Raw genomic sequence first — 17,958 nt, forward strand, 5'->3', positions numbered from 1 at the left:
CATTCAGTCAGACAGTAAATACCATGGCACTAGGCTCAATAATTTACAGTTGAAGTCGGAAGTTTACATACACTTAGGTTGGAGTCATTAAAACTCGTTTTTCWACCACTCCACACATGTCTTGTTAACAAACTATAGTTTTGGCAAGTCAGTTAGGACATCTACTTTGTGCATGACACAAGTAATTTTTCCAACAATTGTTTACAGACAGATTATTTCACTTATAATTCACGGTATCACAATTCCGGTGGGTCAGAAGTTTACATACAATAAATTGACTGTGCCTTTAAACAGCTTGGGAAATTCCAGAAAATGATGGCATGGCTTTAGAAGCTTCTGATAGGCTAATTGACATCATTTGAGTCAATTGGAGGTGTACCTGTGGATGTATTTCAAGGCCTACCTTCAAATTCAGTGCCTCTGCTTGACATCGTGGGAAAATCAAAAGAAATCAGCCAAGACCTCAGAAAAAAAAAGTGTAGACCTCCAAAAGTCTGGTTCATCCTAGGGAGCAATTTCCAAATGCCTGAAGGTACCATGTTCATCTGTACAAACAATAGTATGCAAGTATAAACACCATGGGACCACGCAGCCGTCATACCGCTCAGGAAGGAGACGCGTTCTGTGTCCTAGAGATGAGCGTACTTTGGTGCAAAAAGTGCAAATCAATCCCAGAACAACAGCAAAGGACCTTGTGAAGATGCTGGAGGAAATGGGTACAAAAGTATGTATATCCACAGTAAAACGAGTCCTATATCGACATAACCTGAATAGCCGCTCAGCAAGGAAGAAGCCACAACCCGACTACGGTTTGCAACTGCACAAGGGGACAAAGATCTTACTTTTTGGAGAAATGTCCTTTGGCCATATTGACCATCATTATGTTTGGAGGAAAAAGGGGGAGGCTTGCAAGCCGAAAAACACCATCCCAACCGTGAAGCACAGGGGTGGCAGCATCATGTTGTGGCGGTGCTTGCTGCAGGAGGGTCTGGTGCACTTCACAAAATAGATGACATCATGAGGGAGGGAAATTATGTGGATATATTGAAGCAACATCTCAAGACATCAGTCAGGAAGTTAAAGCTTGGTCGCTAATGGGTCTTCCAAATGGACAATGACCCCAAGCATACTTCCAAAGTTGTGGCAAAATGGCTAGAGTGAAGGTATTGGAGTGGCCATCACAAAGCCCTGACCTCAATCCTATAGAAAAGTTGTGGGCAGCACTGAAAAAGCGTGTGCAAGCRCTGTCAGGAGGAATGTGCCAAATTTTACCCAACTTATTGTGGGAAGCTTGTGGAAGGCTATCCAAAAAGTTTGACCCAAGTTAAACAATTTAAAGGCAATGCTACCAAATACTAAGTGAGTGTATGTAAACTTCTGACCCACTGGGAATGTGATGAAAGAAATAAAACCTGAAATCTCTACTATTATTCTGACATTTCACATTCTTAAAATTAAGTGGTGATCCTAACTGACCTAAGACAGGGAATTTTACTACGATTAAATGTCAAGAATTGTGAAAAACTGAGTTTAAATGTATTTGGCTAAGGTGTATGTAAACTTCTGACTTCAACTGTATATTCAGCAGTAACCTTGGTAAAGCAAGAGAGAGAGAAATCCTAGTGCTGTGCCACATTTCCTAGAGTGCATTCTTATTTTTCTATTGCTGAACAGTGCACACACATCCTTTCTTTAGAAGAAAAACACACAGGACAATGAGTAGGACAGCACTGTACCTAAAACAAAAAGCAGTAAGCCTGGATGCTGCAGATAGCATGAACAATGCCAACGCATTGGGCAAACCTCCAAAGAATGTGAAGAAACTAACATTTGGAGAAGTTAAAAGCCTTTATTAAATGACATACATAGCAAAGGGCCCTAGCCTAGGCCTATTGGCCAGACAGACATAGCCTTTAAAGAATATGAAGGGGTAAGCAATGGTGGAAAAAGTACTCAGTTGTCATACTTAAGTAAAAGGAAAGATACTTTAGAAGATACCAGTCTCTTTAGCTATCATTCCACTCCTTGTCATTGCCAAATTATATGGAGTACAGGGAGTGACATTTTTGCTAAAGAGACTGGTACCATGGCTAGTAAAATACTACTTGAGTAAAAGTCTAAAAGTATCTGGTTTTAAAGGTAGTGGTGGATAAAGTACTAAATTGTCATATTTGAGTAAATGTAAAAAGTACAAGTAAATGCTATACATCAATTTCCTTATATTAAGCAAACCAGATGGCATGATTTTCTATTTTTCACACTCCAACACTTTTACATAATTTACAAAGACAGTATTTGTATTTAGTGAGACCGCCAGATCAGAGGCAGTAGGGATGACAACGCATTATATTGATAGGTGTGTGAATTGGACCATATGTCTCCCCTGCCTGTGCATTCAAAATGTAACAAATACTTTTTGGTGTCAGGGAAAATCTATATTTTCTTTAGGAATGTAGTGGAATGTTCAGATACCCCCAAAAAACTACTACTAGTACTTCAAAGTAGTTTACACCACTGGGGGTAAGGGTATGCTAGAGCAGAAAGTTGTCCTATATTGCCAAGTGAAAATACCTGAGCATATGTGTGGTTCTGGAAGACTTCTGCAATCAGACTATTTATCCAACAAAACCTCACTGAACAGGAATGAGAAGCATTTTATAGGGCACCATTGGTCCAGTTGGTGGTCAGTCACATCTAGTTGCTTGCAAGCACAGCTATCTTTGCTGCAACAAGTCTGCAAGATCTACAAGTACAGTAGATCCAGACATATCCCATGATGGAATGAAATTATTCCCGTTGAGGTGTTGAAAGATGGCGGAAGCGGATGATGAAGTGGATTCTGAATCTAATGGTGGTAGAATCAAGGAGAATTGGAATATTGTCCAAAATAATAGAAAATGGAGCAAAGTTGTACACAGTGATGAGAATGTCACTTAGTATCTTGTAAGAGTGAGGTTTGTTAATGAGGAGCAGCTGATCGAATTACCAATCTTGAGGAATCCATTTGAGATATCCAAACTGGTGGAGAGAGTGCTGGATAGAGTGAAGGCTGTGAGGATCACGAGAGGGGGGCCTGTCTAGATTTTTTTTGTGCTTCTGCGGATCAGAAGACATGTGTGTTGTGTCTCACCCAATTTGGTAAGTTTGAAGTGTCGTGTGTGTCTCTTGGGAACAGGGCACCCCTCAAGGGGGTTATATCTGGCGTCTCGTGGGAAGTTGATGTTGAATAGATGAATCATGTGGTGAATGAAGAAAAKGTGAAGAGTCTATCTGTTCTTTATTTTTTATATATATTTTATATTTTTTTATATGGAGTCTCTCCCTACTCATGTGCAGTTATGGTATATTAACTACAGAGTCCGAGTATTTATCCAAAGACCAATGCAGTGTGATCATTGTAAAGCATTTGGTCGTGTTTCAAGTGTTTGCAGAAGGGAGAAGTTTGCAGAAGGGAGAGGTCGAGATGTGAAGGAGTTACATGGAATATTGTAACAAGGAGTACCACTCTCAAGTCCTAGAGCCTGAGAAAGAAGATATGAAGATTTGAAAGAATGAATAAGTTGTTGTTCTGGTTTGTTAATGTACTATTTTTATTTGGGTGGATTAAGTTAGTTTCGCTATTARGTATGAATTTTCTTTCTATCTTGTTTTGGTTTAAACCCGTCCATTTGGTGGCGGCAATGCACCTTTGGGGGTTGTAGTCCTCCATAAAACCCACAGAAGAAAAAAAATAATATCCCGTGATGCATTTGTTCTCTCATTGAGTTTAACCTGAATCTGAGTTAACGTTAGTTGAAGATCGAAGACACGTCCGAGTCGACTATTCTTTCTGTATTAGGCTAAGGAATCTACGTGTGAAAGAAATGACATCATGAGACAATGTTGCTGTCCATGTAGGAGTCAAACAAGAACAACAAAGCGGTGGGGAAAAAATCTTGTTTCGCTTCTTTTCTGTTTAAACATAGCTAGCTAACGACGCCTGTTGCACAACTCAATTACACGGTATGTAAGTTAGCTAACTTAGATACGCGATGTTCCTTATGTTTTTATCTATATTTCTTGGCAAATATACATCGTTTTGTATGTATATTGTATATTTGGCTTTTTATTGACATCTCTTTAAGACGACAATACTGGGGGTTCTCAAGCTGATTTGGAGACGTAAACATTGGGCATTGAGTTTTAGGAGTAATAAAGTAATGTTGTTTTTGTGCACTACTGTAGTTAACGTAGCTAGATGGACACAGCAAGGAATCCAATGATCAAGCCACAGCTTTTGACACACACACACGGTGATGTTCTCATGAGTACGAGTACTACTGGACGTTCCGTTTTTCCAGTTCTTTCAGGAAGTGAACCGGTGTCATTTTTGCTCTGTGGCTACATATCTTACCGTCAACAAAAACCTCAGCAGACCGTATGATTAATATCTAGGCCTAAACTCTGAAGTGTCCACTCACTGATAGGCTACTTCAGTTCAAACCGAAAATGCAGATGTAAGATTCTATTAATGTCAATGAATGTCACAGCCCTTTTAGTCTGTGTTTGCTTACTTTAAATACAGTGCGTTCAGAAAGTGTTCAGACCCATTCACTTTTACCACATTTGGTTACATTACAGCCTTATTCCAACAAAAAAAAAATTGTTTTCCCTCAATCTACAGTACCCCATAATGAGAAAGCAAAAACAGGTTTAGAGTTTTGTTAAATGTATAAAATAAAAAACATTTACATAAGTATTCAGACCCTTTGCTATGAAATTGAGCTCAGGTGCATCCTGTTTCCATTGAACATCCTTAAGATGTTTCTACATCTTGATTGGAGTCCACCTGTGGTAAATTTAAATTGATTGGACATGACTTAGAAAGGCACACACTTGTCTAAAAAGTTCCCACAGTTGACGGTGCTTGTCAGAGCAAAAACCAAGCCTTGGGGTCGAAGGAATTGTTCATAGAGCTCCGAGACAGGATTGTGTCAAGGAACAGATCTGAGGAAGGGTACCAAAAAAATATTATGCCGCATTGAAGGTCCCTTAGAACACATTAGCCTCCATCATTCTTAAATGGAGGAAGTTTGGAACCACCGAGACTCTTCGTAGAGTTGGTCACCCAGCCAAACTGAGCATTCAGGGGAGAAGTGAACTCGATGGTCACTGACAGAGTTCCAGAGTTCCTCTGTGGAGATGGGAGAACCTTCCAGAAGGACAACCATCTCTGCAGCACTCCACCAATCAGGCCTTTATGGTAGAGTGGCCAGACGGAAGCCACTCCTCAGTAAAATGCACATGACAGCCCGCTTGGAGTTTGCCAAAAGGCACCTAAAAGACTGACCATGAGAAACAATATTCTCTGGTCTGATGAAACCAAGATGTAACTCTTTGGCCTGAATGCTAAGCGTCACATCTGGAGGAAACCAGGCACTGCTCATCACCTGGTCAATACCATCCCTACGGTGAAGCATGGTGGTGGCAGCATCATGCTGTGGGGATGTTTTTCAGCGGCAGGGACTGAGACTAGTCAGGATTGAGGGAAAGCTGAATGGAGTAAAGTACAGAGAGATCCTTGATGAAAACCCGCTCCAGAGCGCTCAGGGCCTCAGACTGGTTCAAAGGTTCACCTTCCAACAGGACAACGACCCTAAGCACACAGCCAAGAAACTCCAGGAGTGGATTTGGGACAAGTCTCATTGTCGTTAAGTGGCCCAGCCAGAGCCTTTACTTGAACCCGATCTAATAACAAAGTACTGAGTCAAGGGTCTGAATACTTATGTAAATGTGATATTGCGTTTTTATTTTATTTTGCAAAAACGTCAACCTATTTTTGCTTCAATTCTGCGGTGTTGTGTGTAGATTGAGGTAGGGGTCGATTATTTAATCAATTTTAGAATAAAAGGCTGTAACATAACAAAATGTGGAAAAAGTCAAGGGGTCTGAATACTTTCTGAAAGCACTATATGTCAAGTGTCACCTACATTGAGAAGAAAGGGGGCTGGGAATTGCAGAACTGACTGACAATGTATTTTTCAGTGAGTTATTCTTGGTTCAGCTTGTTTTTGCCAGTATAACCACAGCGGATATCTTATTTGTATGTCACAGCATGTCATGTGAGAGTAACACATCCCTGGAGGCACGATGCTAGCCACACAGACCCCAGATACGGGGCCAGAGGCGGAAGACGTCAAGCAGGTAGGCTCAACCTCTTTTGCTGTAAATAGCCTGTTTAATTCAATAAACCACTTCCACTTAACACTGAAAAGTTGATCAGATATCTCTCACATAGGGCCTACTTTGTTAGTGTTTGAGTGACACATGGATGGATGCATTACACATTGATTCAGATTTTTTCACTTTGAAATGTATGCCAAACCAAACCTGTTGATTTTCAAAGTTTAACAAACCATACAACGCTATGCACATGGACATCTTTGAAGAATTTACACAGAACATTTTACAAATACACATTTACTGGACGAACTGGAGATGCGTTTGGTAACAGAATTATAGTAAAATCTCACTAATTTAAAAAATCAACCACATTTTCCAAAAACTCTGTCAAATATCTGCTCTGAATCAAGATTCAAAGATATCTGCAGAAAGAATGGGGTGTCAGCTATTACATGGCACCTTGAGCTTGAAAAAAAGACATATTTTGGTTATTGAACTACAGTAGGTGAAGTGGATTTACATTCGGTAACGGCATTATGGTAACATAATTACATCACAGGTCCTTGATCTGTGCTATACAGAAATGCGTAATTATGGCTATATCATTCTCTTCATGGTCATGTAACACTGAATAGGCACACAAAGGGCAAAATATGCAGTAGACCTGTCCTTCTGCAAAGTTGGGTGTTATTATACACACTGGCTATTATTGTAATGAGCTCCGCCCCCAAAGGAACACATTTTGTTAGTTCGGACCAGATCTGAAATAGCCTAAATTTCACACGTTTGGACAGCACGGTAGAGTACATTACAGTACATTGTACTGTGCGCTACTGTAATGTGTACTATACTCTGCTGTACAGACTTGCAGTGTTTCCTCTTGCAAAATGTCTAACAGGCATGATTGTGGTGAAGGACTGAGAAGCTCAGTTCTACTCCAAAATGAGTATATAGCCTGTGCATGGTCCAAATTATACTAAACAAAAYTAATCGCAACATGCAACAATTTCAAAGATTTTACTGAGTTACAGTTCATATAAGGAAAACAGTCAATTGAAATAAATTCAATACACACTAATCTATGGATTTCACATGACTTGGGAATACAGATATGCATCTGTTGGTCACAGATGCTTTAAAAAAAGGTAGGGACGTGGATCAGAAGACCAGTTAGTGTCTGGTGTGTCCATCGTTTMCCTCATGCAGCCTGACACATCTTCGTATAGAGTTGATCAGGCTGTTGATTMTGGCCTGTGGAATGTTAGCCCACTTAGGGCTGTGGCGGTCATGACATTTTGTTAGCTGGTGATTGTCAAGCAAATAACTGCCAGTCTCACAGTAAGTGACCGTTTAATTAACAAACACATTTAGCTACTCCTGAGCTGTGTTCYAATACCCATACTAAATTACTATATACTTTTAGATAATTTTAGTATACTGTAAACGAAGGGTATCCTTTCAGTTGAGCTTACTAGCGCTTTGCCTATCTACTGGAAGTTGATGCTGTTGCTATGCAACCTCTTGCTAGCRTGTTAGCATAACAAATGACTAGCTAGACCTTTTACGATTTCGGGTGTGTTCGTAAATTCAATCTAGAGTGCACTCTGGGCGTTCGTAAATCGCTCGCTCTCGGAGTGTTCCGAGCGCACACACTGGACGCTCTGGCTGAGGTTTAGGGTTGTCCGAGCGTTCTGACCTCACAACGGCAGTCAAGCACCTAAGCTAAGGTTGGCTAGCTTACTAGTTCCAGACTCAAATGAGAGCACACCTCACTCTGACCATTTTACTCGCCCTAGCAGAGCTGTTTTCATGTTATCCAGAGCGTTGGTAACTGTCCTGCTGGCAACAATTTAATTACGCTTTTTTTTTGCCAATGTTTATTGACATCGGCCATATTCAACCATTGAGCGTTCGTAAATTCAACAGTTATTCTGCGCTCTGGCACACTCAGACGAGAGTACTCTGAAATCAGAGTAGATAGCCAGAATTAACAATGTCCATTGAGAACACGCAACGACTATACCACTTAGCTAAGAATMATGTGAATTATCAAGTCAATAAACATTGTGGTTAGATAGCATATAAACTCAGCAAAAAAGAAACATCCCTTTTTCAGGACCCTGTCTTTCAAAGATAATTCGTTTTTCTCGTTTTTTTTAACTATTTACTACATTGTAGAATGATAGTGAAGACAAACTATGCAATAAAACACATGGAATCATGTAGTAACCAAAAACAGTGTTAAACAAATCAAAATATTTTACATTTGAGATTCAAAGTAGCCACCCTTTACCCATTGCCTTGATGACAGCAGACCAAACCATGTGCTTGTGCCACCAACTGAAAAAGTTGATAGCACCAGTGGAAAAAGTTAGTGTAGGCAGACCTTTAGGAGCACCATACGGACATTTAGGAGCACAATGAAAATATTCGAGGTAACAAGCAGTTTTCTTTAATATTACAATCGTGATTAATGAATCTGAGCTCAGTGTATTTTCCATGGCACTCAGAGGCTGTGGTAAAGTTATCATTGCAACAATTATCACCTGGGTGAGTTATTTGTAAAAAATTCCTAGGCGCAGGTCGCACAACAAAATAATGAGGCYCATATGTGAGTAAAATGGTTGCACCTGTATGTTAAAGGAAAACTCCACCCAAAAACTATTTTGATATTTGTTTTATTAGTCCATTGTTATAGTCCCAAAATGTTTGCATGTCACCCATCAAGTGTTCAAGATGTATAACTTTAGAAATCCAGCCGTTATGAAGCATTTTGCATCATATATGATGCTGCAAAACTATATTGCTCCCTACCACCTTCATTGCACAACTTTTTGACCCAAGGCCGACGGCCGTTCCTTGTCGTCGTGACAAAATGTTGGATCTGATTGATGCCATAATGGAAGCAATGTAATGTCCCACTGCCTTTCACCTTTTTGAATCTTTATGCAGAGGTTTTCACCAAGTTATGTAATATACCTATGACTACATTGATTTCCATATTAATAGGCCTACATTTCAGGTTGTCATTTAAAATGAGAATGATTGTAGTTGCCTTAGTGAAAGGGAAGCTGAAAGGAAGTAACAGAGTAATTTTATATATATAATATATATATATATATATATATTTATATATATATATATACAGTGGGGCAAAAAAGTATTTAGTCAGCCACCAATTGTGCAAGTTCTCCCACTTAAAAAGATGAGAGGCCTGTAATTTTCATCATAGGTACACTTCAACTATGACAGACAAAATGAGGGACAAAATGGGACATCCCACCGAAATCACCATTTGTAGGATTTTTAATGAATTTATTTGCAAATTATGGTGGAAAATAAGTATTGGTCACCTACAAACAAGCAAGATTTCTGGCTCTCACAGACCTGTAACTTCTTCTTTAAGAGGCTCCTCTGTCCTCCACTCGTTACCTGTATTAATGGCACCTGTTTGAACTTGTTATCAGTATAAAAGACACCTGTCCACAACCTCAAACAGTCACACTCCAAACTCCACTATGGCCAAGACCAAAAGAGCTGTCAAAGGACACCAGAAACTAAATTGTAGACCTGCACCAGGCTGGGAAGACTGAATCTGCAATAGGTAAGCAGCTTGTTTGAAGAAATCAACTGTGGGAGCAATTATTAGGAAATGGAAGACATACAAGACCACTGATAATCTCCCTCAATCTGGGGCTCCCGCAAGATCTCACCCCGTGGGGTCAAAATGATCACAAGAACGGTGAGCAAAAATCCCAGAACCACACGGGGGGACCTAGTGAATGCCTGCAGAGAGCTAGGACCAAAGTAACAAAGCCTACATCAGTAACACACTACGCAGCCAGGGACTCAAATCCTGCAGTGCCAGACGTGTCCCCTGCTTAAGCCAGTACATGTCCAGGCCCGTCTGAAGTTTGCTAGAGAGCATTTGGATGATCCAGAAGAAGATTGGGAGAATGTCATATGGTCAGATGAAACCAAAATATAACTTTTGGTAAAAATCACCTCGTCGTGTTTGGAGGACAAAGAATGCTGAGTTGCATCCAGAACACCATACCTACTGTGAAGCATGGGGTGTGGAAACATCATGCTTTGGGGCTGTTGTTCTGCAAAGGGACCAGGACGACTGATCCGTGTAAAGGAAAGAATGAATGGGGCCATGTATCGTGAGATTTGAGTGAAAACCTCCTTCCATCAGCAAGGGCATTGAAGATGAAACGTGGCTGGGTCTTTCAGCATGACAATGATCCCAAACACACCGCCCGGGCAACGAAGGAGTGGCTTCGTAAGAAGCATTTCAAGGTCCTGGAGTGGCCTAGCCAGTCTCCAGATCTCAACCCCATAGAAAATCTTTGGAGGGAGTTGAAAGTCCGTGTTGCCCAGCAACAGCCCAAAACTCACCTGCTCTAGAGGAGATCTGCATGGAGGAATGGGCCAAAATACCAGCGACAGTGTGTGAGAACCTTGTGAAGACTTACAGAAAATATTTGACCTCTGTCATTGCCAACAAAGGGTATATAACAAAGTATTGAGATTAACTTTTGTTATTGACCAAATACTTATTTTCCACCATAATTTGCAAATAAATTCATTAAAAATCCTACAATGGGATTTTCTGGATTTCTTTTCTCATTTTGTCTGTCATAGTTGAAGTGTACCTATGATGAAAATTACAGGCCTCTCTCATCATTTTAAGTGGGAGAACTTGCACAATTGGTGGCTGACTAAATACTTTTTTGCCCCACTGTACATTTTGATTTAACCCATCTCACCATTTTTTTAGTGGATCAAAGAGAAGTTGGCGTGGTCACTCAAGGCTCTGCAGAAGCGCTACGTGATGACCGATGCCGTGGTAACCAGCGAGGATGGCGACGCCAACCTGCTGTGCTCTTCTCTGGAGGCCGTCTTTATCCACGGCATCAAGAGCAAATATGTCCGCTCCAAGGCCGGAGGACATGGCAGGAAAGGGGGGTCCCGGGGACCCCTCCCCCAGCCTGTGTTCTGGAGCCTTCTCAAGACGGTCACTCACAGGTGGGTGGAAGCCTGGAGCTGTACACTAACAAGTACACTTCCCCCTACAGATAACCCTACAGACCCCTCTAGTGCAGTGTCTCTACCCTCAATCACTTTAGTGAGATGGCATTTGAGTATGAAAGTCTTTCTGTAGGTGCGATCAGTCTGTATGTGACTGTTGCTGTAAGCATGACAAGTTGAAGTTGAGATAATGGCATGTTTATATCCTCTGTTGCAATAAGTGCGTATAAAAAATCACATTTACACAYGGTGTCAGTGCGTTCTTAAACAGTTTTTAAAACGTGATGGACATGACTACAGTGTTTCCGTTATATTGTGCCGCTGCTTAATTGTTAAAACCACGGCAAAAAAATACAGAAATGTAACATCAAATAATTATTGATAATAATTAATTACCTTGGCTCCTTGCTGCACTCGCGTAGTCTCCTCGTGGAGTGCAATGTAATCGGCCATAATCGCCGTCCAATAATGCTGATTACCGATTGTTATGAAAATTTGAAATCGGCCCTAATTAATCGGTCGACCTGTAGTTACTATGGGCTTAATATGCAGACTTGAACTTTSTTGCCTCCCTTTCCGCTTTGGGYCAATGACTTCCATTGTTAGGGCGGAGACATGAGTCCTCTCGTCGTTATATACAGCTCTCTGGTATCGACCACTTGCGAATTGGAAAGAAAAGTTGGTGGGTGCATAGTGCACTGGTCGGATGCTGGCTTCCCCTAAAGTAAATTGATGTTTTGCCAAAACTACTGTCTAAACAAAAATTKTTCATAAGACTTCACCAGAGAGCATGAGTTTGCCACAGTGGATCATTAGCTTAAAAAAAACAAAAAACAGCTGTGGGTTGTTTAAATCACAAGCGCTTAGGCCTATGCCTATTTGGGAAGCCTAAAATTTCGGCAGTGTGTGGCAATAAGCCTAGCTTATTTATTGAGTTGTGGCTGTCAGTGAACAGCATCTGAAATATGTTTTAATATAATGCTTCTTGAGTATAATTTTGAAATTGTTGACACAGGAAGGGGAAGGTTGTCCGGCGTGTCTCTCCAGAATGCGTACACTCGGCTCTCTAGAATGCGCTCAGTTGTCTCCCGCTAATTCTTGCACATTAGTTGTTTCATTTTGTGAATTGTTTGCCCTTTGTTTATTTGTATACATTCCCCATTACGTATGTCACCATTAAGCCTKGTAAATGTACCTTTTATCTCTGTCATTTGGTTACATTCATTTCTGTTAATGCATYTATTAGTCATTTCCTGTTCTCCTTCTCAGGGTGGAAGCGTAGTTTGCAGAGTTCACAACCTGCTATACTTGGCTTTTAATATAACACCCTAAAAAAAATGCCTTATACACATAGGTTCCGTGATTGGACGGGCTGTTGCCAGAGAGAGCGCGGTAGCCTATACAATTTGAAAGAAAACACTACATTTCCGACCCCGACATTGCCCTCCTACCGGAGCAATTTTGCTTACATCGCTGATTAGGCTACACAACGTTCCTGCAAATGTTTTTGTTCTAAAACCATTATTTGGTTAATGTGCATTAACCTGCTTTCTGCAATGAAAGTGCTGTGCCTTCCGAAAGTATTCACACCCCTTGACTTTTTCCACATTGTGTTGTCTTACAGCCTGAATTTAAAATGGATTACATTTAGACTTTTTGGGTCACTGGCCTACACATAATACCCCATAATGTTAAAGTGGAATTATGTTTTTTGAAAGTTTTACAAATTAATTAAAAATGAAAAGCTGAAATGTCTTGAAACAATAAGTATTCAACTCCTTTGTTACGGCAAGACTAGGAGTAAAAATGTGCTTAAGTTGCATGGACTCTCTGTTTGCAATAATAGTGTTTAACATGATTTTTTTGAATGACTTCCTCAGCTCTGTACCCCACACATACAATTATCTCTAAGGCCACTTAGTCAAYCAGTGAATTTCAAACACAGATTCAACCACAAAGACCGGGGAAGTTTTCCAGTGCCTCGCAAAGGGCACCTATTGGTAGATGGGTAAAAATGAAAAAGCAGACATTGAATAGCCCTTTGAGTAAATATACACTGAGTTGTACCCCCTTTTGCCCTCAGAACAGCCTCAATTAGTTGGGGCAGGGACTCTACAAGGTGTTGAAAGCATGCCATAGGCATGCTAGCTAATGTTGACTTCAATGCTTCCCATAGTTGTCAAGTTGGTTGGATGTCTTTTGGGTGTTGGACCATTATTGATACATACGGGAAACTATTGAGCATGAAAAACCCAGTAGTGTTGCAGTTCTTGACACATTCAAACCGATGTGCCTGGCAGCTCCTACCATACCCTGTTCAAAGGCGCTTAAATCCATATCATTATCTCGCCCATTCACCCTCTGAATGGCACACACATAATCTGTCTCAAGGCTTAAAAATCCTCCTTTAACCCCCCCCCCCCTTCAGCTACACTGATTTTGAAGTGGATTTAACAGGTGACATCAATAAGGGATCATAGCTTTCATCTGGTCAGTCTGTCATGGAACGAGCAGATGTTCCTAATGTTTTGTACACTGGTTGCTTACCAAGAAGAACGTGAATGTTCTTGAGTGGCCTTTTGATTTAAATCACCTTGAAAATCAATGGCAAGACTTGAAAATGACTGTCTAGCAATTATCAACAACCAGCTTGACAGAGTTTTAAATAATAATGTACAATCCAAGGGTGRGAAGCTCTTAGTCTTACCCAGAAAGACTCACTGCTGTAAGAYCACCTTTGGTAGCAATATCATGTAATTACTCCGGGTGTTTTAAATACTTAWCGAAATATATTAGTGTTTTATTTTTTTTGCAAATGTTAGAATACTCTGTCAAAAATTGTGTAGATCGTTGACAAAAATTGACAATTCAATACGTTTTAATCCCACTTTGTAACACAGCAAAGTGCATGAGCAGCATCTGAAATTGTAATTGCGGGAATACGCCATTTTTTAAAACTACTGTTACTGTTCTTAAAAAAGAGGAGAGTCTCAGCCTGATGTGAGRATAACAATTATTTCTCYACTGTCAATATAGATGAAATAACACTAACAGAGTACCACTATTYAAGTATGTGATTGAGACGATGCGCCAATGGAGCGCAGTGTGCCATTTGCGGTGAATAAATCAAGTAGCTTATACAGTAACGTTATAGGTCTAATGGGACATTTTTGTAGGACATTAAATGTACRGTTGGATCAATTGCATGGCGATCTAGCAACAATATCATATTTAGWGTTAGCAGTCTGTGTMTTGAGTTCCCACTTCCTCAGGTGGTAAATTATATAGCCTAAGCCAATATYCACAAAAGACATGCAGACACATTCATCTTTCAAAATATATTTGATTATTCCGAGTCCTATTTTGATGRGTTGCACATCAAAATATCCATCATGCATTTCCTGAACATGTTAGATGAAATAGTTCTTCACGTGTTACTTGGCCACTGGAAAAAGCCCGTCTAGAGCACTTCTGCTTAGCTACCTAGCTTCGAAGTATAGCCATTTGATACCTGATTCACTGAATGAGGGACTCATTTATTCAACTTGTTATAGCATYATACCTCCAGGAGAGCTACTGGGTGTGTAGACCTTTTTTCCCCKAGCCCCACTCCAACACACCAGATTGTAAAAATCCACTTCTCAACAGGACCTTGTTATGCTGACACGGGTGTGTTTGAGCAGTGCTGGATCAAAATCCTGCACACCCTAGCTCTCCAGATGTTAGGGATTTTATACAGTAACAGTGCTAGATATTTGACTTCAAGGCGTTTGTTCAGTGTTATTGTATTGAGTYTTATTCTAGCTGATATTGCTATCGAAGTCAACTTTTCTGGACGCTTACAGTAGTTTGATCTAGATAATGATTAGTCCATTGGGGTAGCCTAATCACCCGTAATAACATATGCTAAATCTGTGAATGCGACCAATAAAATTGAATTTGATGGGCCACCCCATGCCAGAGGTGGCACCACAGGTCCCGGAGTGTTGTGGCAAGAAAATGAAAATCTGGCGCCTGTAGTTTTTCCTGATCTGGTAACCTAATAAGGTAAAACGCTGTGCCTTATACGGTATGACATGATCTGTTTTTAAAAAGGTTGAATATGGGCTATGATGAGACCTGAGTTTTTTTCTAATCCGGTCACCTGTTGTTTTTTTAATCTCCTGGCCTTGGGGAGGATGAGAACCCTGTCAAACTGCAGGAACCTTGTACTTGTTCATATTCATTATATTTTAAAGAAGGACTAGGGTTGTTTCCTATGCACAGAGAATGCAACATGATTGGACAATAAAACTCATAGGGGGGAGCTTGCTTTATGCAGGTTTGCATTGTGTAGTCCTGCCCTATGCAACTATAGACCTAATTAAACATGAACTCCCAGTCCATGTCAGCTATTGTGTTTATTGATGGATTCCAGTTAATCATTTTGGATTGAAAAAGTCTAGGTCGCCAAGTTAGCCCAAATTTGTATATAAACCAAATGTGATCCTATTGTGTCAGGGCTGCAGAGTCTCTGGCCTCGTTCAAGGCTCCGCTAAAGACTGAGCTGTTAATAAGAAAAGCTTTCAAGGACCAATGTGCATTCTGTTCTCCTGTCCACCGCGTCTGACGACAACAGTATATGGCTTTGAATGTCTACTTTCAATGTTCTGTGTTAGGATTGTTTTTATTAGTCCATATTTTCTTCAGCGCCTTTAGGTGTGAGAAGCGCTTTACAAATTACATGTATTATTATTATTATAAATAGCTTACACAACGTTACTGTCTGTGTCTCACGGCTTTGTTTAGTCCTGCCAGAGGGACAGGGCGCATAGTAGGCTAGACTGCAGCTACTGCTGCTACCTACAGTTGATCAGACTGAAATATATTCTTGTTTCCATGCAATACAGAATGTCAGATCACTAATGTTTAGGTGTATAGGCTGCTACGTTTTATATACGTTTTTGCGTGTCTGGAGTGATGTGTTATCACGCTTGCTAAATAAATACCGGAGGAAAGTGGAGAGRGCGCCTTGAGCTTTGTGTGTTGTGCACGACCTGCGATTTCCGTGACTGACTGGTCAAGACACGCAAAAGAGCCAGCAGCAGCCCGGATGTCAAGGACAGGGGGATTGTGCGCAAGTTGACAAATCATTAGGCAAATCGGTCCCCAAAAAAACAGCACCTCCATTTTTTTGTAACGCTTTGTGTCGATATATGTTATTAGGCTAAACAATATCAAGTGGTGTAGCGCTGGCACATCTGATTTGAAAAGTGTTGTTCAGCCATCTATAGTCAACCGCTATGCTACAACATCCGTTAGGCTCCAGGAGAATTTACATTGCTAAAATAGTACACCTTGATAATATGAGCCAGCRCTAATAATAATTATTGCCTACATGGACTTCTTTCTGGAGAGGAATATTAGCAGGTGTGTGTTAAAAAGGTCTTAGTCTTTAAATGAAACTTCATGGACCCTGCATATACCCTGTTTTTAGTGGTTAAGCAGAATGACAATTAGTAAAGGTTTAAGATCAGATGGTGTAGAATGTTTACTGTATACTGTACATAAAACGATTCTCTAATGTCTCCTGGCCCCCTCAGTGACGTGATCACGGAGCTGGAGAAGCTGAGCTTTGTGGGTACGGACGTGGGTCGCTGCCGGGCCTGGCTGCGMCTGGCCCTCAACCACGGCCTGATGGAGTGCTACTTGGCCTCCCTATTCCGTGAGGACTCCAACCTGCAGGCCCACTACCAGCCCTCCGCCCTGCTCCTGGACCCTGAGGAGCGTGAGGTGCTGCTCAGTTATCTCCAGGGCCTGGCCTCCCTGGTCTTCAACCTTTCGTACAAGTCAGCCGTGCTCAACGAGTGGACCACCACCCCACTGGCTCTGGCCGGCCTCTGCCCCACCACCCAGGCCGACGCTGTCGACCTTCCCAGTCTCACCAAACACAAGGATTCTTGGGATACGGTGTCACTGTCGTCCGGCGGGTCGGATACGGTCGAAGTGCAGCATGGGGGGACAGGGGTGCTGGGGAGGGTGATTGGGGGMGTTTCAGGGGGTAGGACCCCTCTAAATTCTTCTAATTTGAGCCTGGACACCACAGGGTCATCTCAGCTCTCCTCCAGCCTAAGCTCAGACAGTCTGCTGCAGGGTCATGACCCCAAGAGCCCAGACAAGGAGCCCTGGCCATGTGACCTAGAGATCTCTGCCAGACTGGAGAACGATGTCAATGCCAAGAGGCCTCTTAAAGAGTAAGTCGTGAGTGTGGGTCAGTGTGCCTGTCTGAAGAATTGAGGCCCTTTGAATCACAGCCATGGTTAATCTCCAAACCATTAAAAGACATTTAGCAGATGCTTTTATCKAAAAAAGGTGATGTAAGCAACATGCTTCAACTAACGATGTGTACAGAAATTAGTGAAATAGTTAGATAACATGTTGTCCCTCGTTTCATTTGGTGATTTCTGTTGACCTCTGACATTTCCTACTTTCTGTAACTGCAGTGTTCTGGCAGACTTCAGGGAGAGTACCAACTCCAGTCAGGATTCCATGCACGAGGATTCGTACGTTTCCACTCCGGGTGCAGACCACCTCTCAGAGAATACGGCCTTCAGCGGTTCTGACGGCGAGACCCAGGGGCCATTCACACCCCTCACTGGCTCCTCTAACCCTGCTTCAGTGGGGTCAGACCAGGAGGAGCCGTCCACTAAGACCCATGTCCCTTCCGAAGTGTACTTGCACACTGAAGTGCCCTCCAGTCACAGTGACTGTGTGGAGAGTACA

General features: G+C 41.5%; 1 protein-coding gene across 1 annotated transcript in view; it reads left to right on the top strand.

Annotated features, from left to right (window-relative positions):
* The first annotated feature begins 3,732 nt into the window (after positions 1-3,732).
* The window catches only part of LOC111976344 (pleckstrin homology domain-containing family M member 1), a 14,923-nt gene continuing 697 nt past the window's right edge, over positions 3,733-17,958 (top strand). The window contains exons 1-5 of the mRNA XM_070447749.1: positions 3,733-3,921; positions 6,094-6,183; positions 10,946-11,193; positions 16,779-17,429; positions 17,679-17,953. Of these exons, the coding sequence (XP_070303850.1) occupies positions 6,130-6,183; positions 10,946-11,193; positions 16,779-17,429; positions 17,679-17,953 (1,228 nt within the window). The 5' untranslated portion in view covers positions 3,733-3,921; positions 6,094-6,129. The remainder of the gene's footprint in view (positions 3,922-6,093; positions 6,184-10,945; positions 11,194-16,778; positions 17,430-17,678; positions 17,954-17,958) is intronic.

The sequence above is a fragment of the Salvelinus sp. IW2-2015 genome, linkage group LG17 (assembly GCF_002910315.2).
Source record: "Salvelinus sp. IW2-2015 linkage group LG17, ASM291031v2, whole genome shotgun sequence".
Classification (NCBI taxonomy): Eukaryota; Metazoa; Chordata; class Actinopteri; order Salmoniformes; family Salmonidae; genus Salvelinus; species Salvelinus sp. IW2-2015.